The sequence below is a fragment of the Microcebus murinus genome, chromosome 15 (assembly GCF_040939455.1).
Source record: "Microcebus murinus isolate Inina chromosome 15, M.murinus_Inina_mat1.0, whole genome shotgun sequence".
NCBI lineage: Eukaryota > Metazoa > Chordata > Mammalia > Primates > Cheirogaleidae > Microcebus > Microcebus murinus.
This window is the reverse complement of record NC_134118.1, coordinates 15,183,127-15,195,355: the sequence shown is the minus strand read 5'-3', so window position 1 is coordinate 15,195,355 and position 12,229 is coordinate 15,183,127. Positions and strand designations below refer to the sequence as shown.

Sequence of the window (12,229 nt, the reverse complement as noted above, 5' to 3'; positions counted from 1 at the left end):
AAGCCTGGGGACTGGAAGATGAAATTGGCAGAGAGCAATGCTAACATCTACTCTGCTTGCGGTTTTAATCGTTTCTCTTTCAGCTAGATCAATTCTTGCTAAAGGACTGGTAATGTCTTACCTCGAAGGCAGAGAAATGTAAGAAAATCTTCTGTCTTGGGCTTCCTTTTCGAGAGGTCCGAAATCTGAGTAGCTGGAGGGGGTAGCAAAGGCTCCGCTATCTTGACTGGAGTTGTGCTGGGACTATTCGGCTGAGATTGAGCAAACTTCCTTTGTGCTTGCAGCCTGGGCCTGTAAAAGCAAAGGAAAATTAAAAATAAATTAACCAGAGACCAGAGGATATAGACCTACGTGCAGCAATAAAATCATGACACATAAGGGGAAAAAGATCCTATTTCAAACAAACTCTTTCTAATTAAGGTTCTATATCTCTCATATTCTCTTAAACCATAGGCCTGCTTTAAAGTGCAAAAAATTTGGTTAAAGGGCTATGTTTTATACATGGATAAATAAACATGTGCATGAATATGTGTGTGTGTGTGTGTGTGTGAGTGCAAGCCTGTGTACAAAGCAAACGTGTGCTCGATAAAAACGGCACACTGTGTTTGATGGCACAGGATTAACAGCGCTTGTACTTTTATTTCAGCCCACAGTAAAGAAGGAAAACCAGGTTACCTGCTGCATTTATACGGCATCCCCTACCTTCCTCTGATAGGAACACAAACACATACAATTCCTCTCTTACTGTGTCCTTACACCCAGTCCACCTTCACCCTATAATCCATCACCATCCCAAGTTTCTACTCCAGATGAAGAAATGCTTCCACCTCTAATCTCTTCTGAATTCAGCCATAAAAAAGTTCACCCCAATAACTGCAGCTTGTAATACAGAAAATAATAATAATAATAAATAAATAAAAAGGTCTCTGTAGTCTACCCAACCCCAAATTATAGGTTACCCTCTGCCAACAGGGTTGAGTCCAAACTCTTTAGAGATTTCCACACAAACAAAAGTCGGGGTGGGGGTGGAGGGTGACCTTAATCTACCCTTCAGACCTCTTGCCCATTATAATCCTGCATTAACTCCCTGGACCTGTTCATTTGATAACTACAGAGTACAACGCAAATTTCCTTAACTAGACCCATTTCATCTGAAAAATCTTGTCAAAGACATTCCTTAATATCAATCTGAATCCTAGAAAACTTTCTTCCAAAACTTTCCTTCTTTCCTAACACTGTAGCCAACAGTGAATTTTCCTTTATCTACATGAAAAAGTAACACAATTTACTACATGAATAACTAAACCTGAGATTTATCATAAACTGCCTAATACTAGCTCTTCCTCTAATTGAAGGATCTCAACTCATACTGAAGCAATAAACGCCTCTGAGGATGGGAACCTGTTTGTGTGCTATTTTACACCGTCCATCCAGACCTGCTCATTCAGATGTTTGAGAAGTATCATTTGAAGACAGGAAAACAGCAAAAAGAACCAAGAAGCAGGCGCATGGTATAAGGCTTGAAACAGACCTCGTTAGAATCCCCAAAACTGTGTGTGACTGGAAATGCCAGCCCACTCAAAACAATTTAGTAATAAAATTAAATAATAAATCAAAAGAAAGCACTGATAAGTCTTTCCTTGAAGACTTATTGTTGGGAATAGTCTCTTAAACTGTGATGGCTTGAATACTATTAACATTTTAAAATAACATTCTAGTATTTAACAAATTGCTACAACAAAACATACACACACTTTCTCTCACAGTTGTCCATTTTGTGAAATACCTAACATTTAACGTCATAAATCCTCCTCCATTCCCCCCAAAAGATTAATGCAATGTATCTATTTTTTGCCTCACTTAATTAGCAAAACTGTTTCCTTGATTCAACTTCCCTCTCCTTTAACTTCCCTCTTATCCTAATCAGTATCTACCTCTTGATTTCCTTATGACCCACCAAAACACTACTGTCTAGATCATATTCCCAATACAAATTGACATTTGATCAAAAGGGAGAAAGCATGACTACCTACTTCAACTACTTACTGGGTAATCTTCAGTCCTTAAAACATCTACACACATCATACATCATCAAAAAGCAATCTAGAACCTAGGAACAGCCAACCTGAAATAGTCCCAGGAACAAGGTATCGAGAGAAAGAAGATCAAGTTTAACAGAAATTCCTGAGTTATGCTATAATAAGGGAATAAGGCAATGCCACTATCACCATGTTAAGGGGAAGACAGCGTTTCTGCAACCAACTGACCATCGGTATATAAGACACGACAGACCAGAAGTATATAGGCTGAGGAAGCAGCTAAGCGAGAGAGGGCACCTTCCCTGGGGACACTGAGAGATCAGAAAGAGGGTGGCAGGGGCCTCCACAGACAACTGTAGAACAGTGCTTCTTAAACCATCTGAGATGAGGGGCAGTTTGGGATTTGGTTATTTTTTCCCCTTTAAATTTTCTATCTGTTGCAAAAGGATATAGTTTTAACAGCATCCCAGAAAATTAAACTAGGGAGGGGAAAGACATAAAGCAGGCAAAAATACAAGCCCAATTTTATTATGAGACACAAAATCATTCGGTCAAACTGCTTTCAGTTTCTACAGGCTCACACCCAAGTTCTGTACTGATTCACTGGCACCTGGCGGCAGGCACACCGTGAGCACTGCCTCGGAGGAAGGGAAAACATGCCAACAAGCCCCCAGGTGAACTAACCCCCAACAGAACTACCCTCCTTTCCCATCGACCTTTTGTCTGTTTTAAAACAAAAGAAATTTTGCGCCGTACTTAAAAAAATTGTTCTATTTTTTGCTCTACGGAGAAGTTTTTTTAATTGGCAATTACATAATGTATACATCTTCATTGGAATGGACACAATTCACACTCTTGAGCATTGCAGGAAGTTTATAGAAATACTGCCTGACTGTGAACAGGATGTTAGTGTTCACCGAGTTTTTGGAGTCCAGGAAAACAAACGCCACACGATGAGAAGACTCTGCAGCCGTAATGAAAAACAAACAAGTAAATACAGACGAAACCCAGATGACAGAGAGAAACACCGTAAGACAGTTTATAATTTCAGAACCTCAAAGATAAACTGCTCCTACCGCTGTTCAAATAAAAGGTAGTTTGTGCCTGACGACTTTCCCAGGGAGACTTTGAGAAATAAGGCAATAACAGATTAAAAAGTGGCAGCAAAATAAATTATCCCTCAGGGGAAGCAGCGGAGCTTCCGGGTGATTAAGTTATTTGTGAAACTCAGATGACACTAGGAACTAAAGAACAAGACAAACCAGTTATCCTTTTTAAAGAGGGCAGAAGAATCTGTGCTGTCCACAAACGGCAGGTCCGAGGTGTGGCTTTTCATCCCGGAGCCCCACGAGGATTACAGGGGTGTTGACTCTGCCTTACTGGCCCATACCACCAAGGAGTTTGAATGACATGACTTAGAGCCGAATTCTCTGAGTAAGCACTCTGCTGGAGGGGATATGTTTCAGGGACAGGAGATTCCTTCTGGAAGGCTTGATACAGGGAAATGGAGGGGGGTGATTCAGATGCTCAAATGCCACAGTATTTGCACCTGGAGATGCTGGGGACAGAAGCAGCAAGTTAGCCCATGGAGTGAAGGAGGAGGATGCCCAGCAGGCATGAAGAAGGTGGTAGGGTTGCTGCTTCTGTTTGGTGTTTGGGGTAAATGTTAAAAGCTGTGAGTTTGGTATCTTGAGGGATCTTAAGAAGATGCCCCTCACTGCACAGATGAATAACTGGGAAAGGAGTGAGAGCCACCTAGGGGCCACACAGCAGGGATGGCAGAACAAACAGGACCAGCAGCCAAATTGTGGGCTCCCAGGTCAGAGCCTTCGCCCCCATGCCACCTTCACGTGCAGGTGAAGCAAAGCCCTGCCCTAAGCAAGGCCATCTGGCATGTACCCCTCCACCCTGCAAGCTCTCTGGATCAAGGAGCGCCCATAGCCCTTCAGCTATGACCGAAAAAAAAAAAAAAAAAAGCCATTTAAACCAAAACTCCCAATGGAGAAGAGAAGAAGTATTGAAATGAAAAGTCAATTTACTGACCTGATCCCATAGAGAGTCACTCTACATGGGTGGGAATGGCAATAAGATGGAGGCAGAGGTTGTAGCAATGGTCCAAAAGGACCTTGCTTACTCAGAACTGTTCCCCCCATCTGGAATGCTCCTCCCTTTATACTGGCATGGCTGGCTTCTTCTCATCCTCCAGGCAAGATAAGGGAAGAGAACATTCCAGGCCAGTTACTTTGTAATGGGGGCCACTTCCTTCATGTCTCTGCTCAGAAGTCTCCTCCTCAGAGACCTACGACCATCCTAAAGTACATGACCCAGCACTCAACGGCAAATCCATGCTGCTGCCATGCTTCTGATGGCCTGTGCAGAGTACTGTACTCTGCAGTGCAGTCTCTCCTTGCGGACTGCTTCTACACGTAGGCCTTACCAAGTACGGAGGACAAGCCCTGCATAAATGATGGCGAGGAGGAGGAGGAACACTGCACTGCTATACACAATTCATTGCTCATTACTTAGGAATCGCACAATCAAGCACGTGCACAGTTTGTTGAGCAAAGGGACAGACTGAATGACAATCCAAAGGTATAGGGAGACAGCTAAGATGCACGTACAACCAATCCAATAGCAACAGGAAAGGAGGAGGAATGGTGTTCTGTTCCAGGTAAAGCTGGAGGCCATCCCAGCAGACTGGAATTCAGTGTCATTAAGAATAAACTAATAGGCCGGGCGCGGTGGCTCACGCCTGTAATCCTAGCTCTCTGGGAGGCCGAGGCGGGCGGATTGCTCAAGGTCAGGAGTTCAAAACCAGCCTGAGCAAGAGCAAGACCCCGTCTCTACTATAAATACAAAGAAATTGGCCAACTGATATATATATAAAAAATTAGCCGGGCATGGTGGCGAATGCCTGTAGTCCCAGCTACTCGGGAGGCTGAGACAGAAGGATCGCTCGAGCCCAGGAGTTTGAGGTTACTGTGAGCTAGGCTGATGCCACGGCACTCACTCTAGCCTGGACAACAAAGCGAGACTCTGTCTCAAAAAAAAAAAAAGAATAAACTAATATGTCTTGAATATATAGCGGCTAGTTTAAAAAAAAAAAAAAAAGAATCCACTAAGCATTTGTGCACATGGTCACAACTTCCACCGTCACTTGAGAATTTACTGAGCCACTTGCTCGTCATCACCAAATAAGGTCTGGCTCTGGCTTTTAACCACAATGGGGCACAAGGCACCCTCCTGCCACATGGCCCGCCACTGAATTCCATTTGCCCTCACACCACACTATCGTCCATGGGCCACAATCTGCTGGACCCATGAAGATGATTCTGCCACACCCTGTGCAGACAAGACCACCACATACATCAGAGATTACTGTGCTTCTGGATCAATCTGCATGAGCTCCACAGGGGGGGAGGGTCTGCTTCTTTCTCTTTTCCCTTCTACTCCCTAAGGTACACAAAAGGTGACCTTTCTCATATGCAGAGCCTCCCACGGCCTCCTCTCATTTGGAGTTAGGTGGTGTCACCATCAGCCAAATGAATGTTTAAACCTAAGCTGGGTACAGTGGCTTGTAACTGTAAGCCTCACTACAGGAGAATGGCCTAAAGCCAAGAGTTCCAGACCGGCCTGAGAACATAGTGAGACATTATGACTTGAAAAAAAAACACAAAAAAACATACAAATAGATTGTGAGACTTGTAAAGAGAGCCTGAGATGAGCTTACAAAGTCCTATGCCAAATATTTTTTGTTTTTTAATAGCCTCCCTGCACCCCCATCTCTCCTCCCCAAATGATATATTTAGAGGCTTACTGGGCATCCTGCCATTAGAAACCTCATAAGAGGGTGGCACTATTTCTCCAGGTTTTCTCTGGGGTCCTCTACAGTGTAGAGTCAACCAGCTTCCTGCTATCTGTGCATTCAATCTCTAGGGTAGTCCTAACGACGGCACAACAGCAATTTCCAGGTTAATTAAATTGCATTTGTATCCAGGAATTCTGAGAGTTTGCAAACCCAAGAAGGACACAGCACACGCACACAAATCGGCTGGTGCAAGGGGGACCAGGCGGCTTAAAGTAAATGCACAGCTGGTCCCTTGTTGAGGGACATGCATGCCAAAACATCATTTTATTAACTCAATTTTCCAATATTAAAAACGTAAGCTGATAAATCCAATTATTTAGATTACATTCCAATTCTAAACAAAGGGTAAGGAATGGGTGGGAGGGAGGGTCTGTTCATTCAAAAAATAAGACACTCTGTGTCTGGCAAATGCAAAATGACCAGCATGGCAGCGCTCTTTGTGCCGGTGTGGGAGCGGGCCCTGAAGCTTTGCCAACTTGCTGAAAGGCCTATTCAAAAAAAATTTCCTGTGTTTCCAGTCCCCAAATAATTACCCACTCTATTCTACCCCCAGACGCACACACTACAAACCTGGCAGCCACTCAAAGAAACGAGAGCGTGCCCCTGTGTGCGCACTGGAGGTTGTGGGGGGTCGGGCCGGGGATACCCCTACCCAGGGCAAGCTGCCCACCAAATTCAAATGCAAGTGCAGTTGCGGGCAAACCACACAGGATGGTTGTAAACATCCTGAACAGTAAAGAGAAAATAAACACATCCTCAAGTGAACCCAGAGGCTAGCAGAGACCAGCTCATACCAAATGAGTATGTAATGAGAAGCACCAGCGTAGACTGCGCCTTTCTAAGCTCGCATCCCACTCACTTCTCATAGTTTGAAACGATCATAGTTTGATTTTCCAGGTTGTGAGGACATCACACAATGATAAAAAGGGAGGCCGGCTGGCTCCATGAGAAGAGCCAGCTTTGTGGCACTTCTAGAGACCAGGCTATACTGGTCCACAGGCCACTTCTCTTGCTTTTACACATAAACAGATGAAATAGTTTGTTTATGTTAAAACCCACAGGATATTAAATATTTGCAGCACTTGTCTTAATTAAGTTACATAGGGAACCATTCAGAGTAAGTCTGCCATGGCTGGATTTGCCTAAAGGAACTTTGTGTTGGTTGAATCCCCTCAAGATGAATCCTTAATGAAGGTTTGCTTGGTCAGAGTGGTATAAGAAAAACAGCAGTGGTATCACAAAACCTAAGCTTTGGTTCAACAAATTTGTCATCTAAGGGAAGTTGGGCCTTTTTTCTCATTTGAATTATTTCTTTTTTTTAAAAAAGGACTACAAAAAGGGGAAACAAACTAAGGTGCTGTCTCGCTTCCAAGCTTTTGTGATCTCAGACCTCCTCTATAAAACAAAGGGGAACCTTGAATATAGTGATTCTTAACAATAATTTCTTTGGATCTATGATTTCATAGTTCTAGACTAAAAGTACTGATCTTTTGCCTGCACCCAGTGGGAAGTTAGAATCTAAATCTCCAAATCCCCCGTATTGCTCCACTAAACATTCCTAGCACCAAGTTTCTATTGCCAGTTGACAGGTAGAGCAGCAAAATAGATTAACTTTTAGATTTGAGATAAGAATACCGATTAGCACTTTAGAAGATTGAGGAGGTGGTGAAAATTTTTCATATATTTTAGAAAGACGTAACAGTTCCCAAAATCATCCCACTATTCCATTAAATGATTAAACAGTAGCAATAGTAAGCTCTCATCTGTGCTTCCTAAGAATTAGCCCTTCCAATGAAGAATTAACTCATTTAGGTAACACGTTAACCTCCGTCAGAACCTTGAGACACTCTTAGGAACACTAACATGACTACTTATAAATATATTCATCAGCTCTACCCATTAAGAAGCCAGCACAAGGAGAAGGCAAGCAATACAAACCCAAACACCACCACCACCTGGGGAAGACGTCACCACTGATCACAAATACTCTACTCCCTCAGAATATAGGAAGTAAAAAGCAGGCAGTAGAAAAAAAGGTGAACCTTTCTTCTCTTTTATTCCCGGGAAAGGATTAGGGGAGGGTAAAGAGAAAAGAATATCAAAGTTAATAATACTAAATATCTACAAGCTACGAACAACTACTTCCCAAATAAAACACGACTTGGTACACATAAACTTGTGTGGGGTAGTGACATCCCACACAAATGGTATAAAAAGCAATATGCAATACAGCTTTTGATTCAATTAATAAAAATTATTCCATTCTGTTTCTTGAAATCTTCTGTGGCATCCTGAAACGTCAAAGAACCAACACTGCCTGAATATCATGACTGTCATGATCAAGGAAACATTTGACATTGAGTTCTTTTGTGTTCTAGAAAGCAACCATGTCAAATTTGAGAGGGATCATCATTAATCAACAATTAAAGTGGCAACAAAGCCCTTTTGTTCTGTCAGTCACAAATGTCACAGTTACAGTTTACCCACCTATGGAAAGCTGTCTGCCCTACCATCCCCAGGCAGCATAACCCTGTTCTTATCAGGGATCCAACTCCAAAACCAGGAGCTGAGGGCCACAAATACTCATAAAAAACTGTTGGTCTCTGGGAGGTCCTAAGCCAAAAGCAGATTTTAAGGCAGCAGAGAGTAAGTAAATAAGGATAACAGGAGCTAGAAGAATAACACATGGAAATATCTTAAGAATCTAGGCAGGATCAGGCCAAAAAATTTTCAAATAGGTTATTGTAGTTACAAGGTGCGAGCAAATTATCTAAAGTGCATTCAGTTTTAACTATCTAGAAGAGCCGGTTAAAATGTTAATTTGGCTTTCTACTCTTTCTCGGCAGGATTGCCAATTTAGTTTTTTAAAGTGTCATTTCAACAAAAACCCTAGCACTTTCTCAATTTTAGGTTACTCAATACCAATTGCAAACTGCCAGAAATCTCCTGGCAATGAAGAGGGTTGGGAAGGGAGAGTGAATGGCCCCACGAGGTGAGAATCATGTTTTACTTCCTTCTTTCAAGAAAAAAGAAAACTAAACGAAGACGCTGCATTCTACAGTGCTACACAACTCACTCATTAAAAAATAAATTACAGGGGAATCCTTCTAAACATGGCTATAGAAACTTCCCACCAGATATATTCTACTCCATGGAGTTATGCGGTAGGTGGGATTCCAAAAGTCCATTCAGCATGTGAAAGCACAAAGGCAGCACCCATAATGTCCACTAGTCCCAGAAGAATCAGAGTGGGTTTTGTCTTGTTACATCCTCTCACTCTCAGGTAGTAAAGTTGCTAACAGATTTTCTTTACTTAAAACGTAACAAACAGGAAAGGGATCCCAGGCAATTTCCCCACCCACTGGCAATCTCATGAAGTAGCCAATAAGCACCAATAGATGGCAATAGCGAGTCTCCAGACTCCAGCTGCGGGATCACCCCAGGGAAAGAAAGGAATTCTGAATTATGACAAGCACTGGCATTAGCCAATTTTTAGGACCTGCACTAAAATCTGGCGCAAGCTAAGAAGCCAGCCACCGTTTACAAGAAGCAGTAACAGGAACGCCGTTAGCAATACCTCTTCACCCCACCAACTCCATTGCAAGTTCCTCACTTGTATGGAAAATACACAGAAGTACACAATCCAGCTTTTTGCAATACTGAAAGATATGCCTAAAGCCAAAATCCACAGGACTGTTTTCTGATATGCACCGGAAAAGGGTGATTTTACCAAGAAAAGAAAAAACTAACGCAGTGCACCATGATTCTAATACATGTTTCCCTCAGGAATAAGCCCAAAATACTTATTTTGGGGCTCTGACAGAAAGGTATTCAGTAGGCAGAACCGTAATCATTTGTAGCTTTCAAAGCATAGGGTGTTACTAAGCTATCATCAACCCAAACGCTGAGTGACGTCTGTTCTATAATAAAAGGATTCACTACAATTCACGCATTGTCTATTCCTGAACGTTTGCAAAAAGAGGTCTAGGTTCTTAAGACAATTGCCTGAAGTAGAGAAAACATGGTCATAACTAAGGAATGTGCTAATAAACATAAGAAGAGTAGTTCTCCTCCTGTTTACTGTTTCCGCTTTGTGATCTGGGAGCAACAGCACACTCTGCCACTGAAAAGTGGGAGCTCACAGGATATTACACACACAGTGTCTCATGTCAGGATCCACGTCACTGGCACCTGCCATGACAGAACTAGGAAACACATCAGTGGCATAGAAATTCAAATAAAAACCAAGGAAACTATACCCATTCAAAGTAGGCAATAGGGCAAGGCGTGGGAATCACCTTTCTAATAATGTCTGGAATATCCTTTAAGTAACCTTACATTTCAACCAACATTCAAGGTTGCAGAGGGTAACCATATCACAGGCCACAAAGCAGAAAAAAAAACTACGGATGGGGTGGAATGGAAAGGAGTCAGCTCAAACCTTCCTACTCACAATATTCTACCTCGTTTACAATCTTACTAACATCCCATGACCTCAGTACTCTCCCCAGTACATGAAAGTCCTTCCAATTTTTCCTCATCAGTCACCTGCCAGGCCCCATTTGACCCTGTAAGCTGTCAATCCACCTGATCTTATGAATGTGCCTAAATGGGAAGAGGTCACGTAAGTGGACAACAGATGTGCAGCGAAGATCTGTAGAACATATATCCCCACCCTAACTGTGTATGGCTTAAATGAACCCGCAAAGGGGCCAGGCAAGAATGTCTTTTGACCAGACCTCACATCACAAAATGAAAAGTTCTCCAAGAGAAGAAAGTCATTCTCTTTGATTTGCAAGGGGTCTTGAAGTCAAATCTGACGTTCAGCCAATGAAAGGCATTGCTGTTAATGAAGAACCTTATAGCTCCTCTCCAGAGATACCATATTTGCATCTGCTGTGATACTATAAAGGCAGTCTATGGGCTTTTGAAAGATTTGAAGAAAGCAAGGAGGAGACACTCCCAGGTGAGACTGGAGGGATGAGGAAATCAAAACCACCCCTCTCTTCACTCAGTGAAGCTGACTAGGCACCACCACCCCTTCCTGAGCATTTTAACTCCATGACAATTTGTGATCCCTACTTAGTTCTAGGAAACATCCTGAGAAAAAAATTCTAACCTCTTAAACAAGACTCAAGATAAAAACACCCAAGCTGTGTGGAAGTCTAAAGAGTGAAAGACAAAGACTTCCTGTTCAATTAAGTCCTTCATTAATCCCCACTGCTTAAGCCCATTTTCCCTGTCTGTAGACAGGAAATGATAAAGCCACAGGGTCAGCCTCCTTCGGAGCAGCTTAAACCCTCCAAAGGCTGCAGCCGGGGATGTAGCCTGGGTCCCTTCACAAAGCCTCACTTCAGCCGCCCGCTCATTCTCTCTGTGTGGCATTAAAAAATGGAGGGAAGGGGGATAGAAAGTATAGACAAGAGTGAAAACCATGAGAGAATCGAAGTTCTGCAGGATCGTATAAAATGTGAAAACTATAGGGATGCAAGTAGAGGAGAAGGATACAGGTTCATGCAACACTTATAAACCAACAATACAGGAAGCTATCAATAACATTTCTGAGCTAGAAATCTTAAAAATTACTAACTTCCAAAATCTTATCTTTTACCCCCCAGCCCCAAACCTAGCTTCAGTGAAGTTTCTCACACAAGGAGTAATTAATGCTTTTGGTGCTTCCTGCAGGCATGTAGCTGCGTTTTCACAAGGCACCATTCTCCCCTACTCCAGCCAAAATCAAAATATGGTATTTCCACGAAGCAGATAAAAGCACACTGTGAGGAGAACTTGCTTCCTGGCTCTTTTCAAACTATGCTGCACCCCCACCGCAAGCCAAGCAACATCTGCCCAAGGGGAATTTTAAAGGGGGTTGCAAGTAGGAATCAAAATAAAGGACTAGGTGAGATAGTAAGAGAAATTATCATATTGTCGAAATTGGTCAGAAACGATGTGTGTGCTGAGAAACTGTGGAAATGAACTACATGCTTCTCTATTCTGCAACTGATGAATTAAAAGAAACAGAATCTATGCAAGTACACCATCCTCCCTGCTGGCTTCAGCAAAATGCTAAGCCAGCTGTGAGGCAAATGTAGAATGATAAAGATGTGGGTGACAGACACTGGGTTGGCCAGTGTATAACTACTCCCTTTATAATGCGCCTCCTTCAATTCCCCCAAGCTAAACATGCCCTAATGGTCCCCCTTTGATCAAGGGAGCATCCATCTTTAACTGTGTCAATACCCTGCCAAAGTCCACACTCTCTGCCATATATCAGTCCTGGTGGCTAGGGCTCCACTTCGAGCAATTTGTAAATGAGAACATT

General features: G+C 42.7%; 1 protein-coding gene across 3 annotated transcripts in view; it reads right to left on the bottom strand.

Annotated features, from left to right (window-relative positions):
• Positions 1–12,229, bottom strand: part of JARID2 (jumonji and AT-rich interaction domain containing 2) — a 248,002-nt gene that overhangs the window by 65,057 nt on the left and 170,716 nt on the right. For all 3 annotated transcript variants that reach the window (XM_012753517.3, XM_012753520.3, XM_012753525.3), the window contains one exon: positions 122–291. In XM_012753517.3, coding sequence (XP_012608971.2) covers positions 122–291 — 170 coding nt within the window. The remainder of the gene's footprint in view (positions 1–121; positions 292–12,229) is intronic.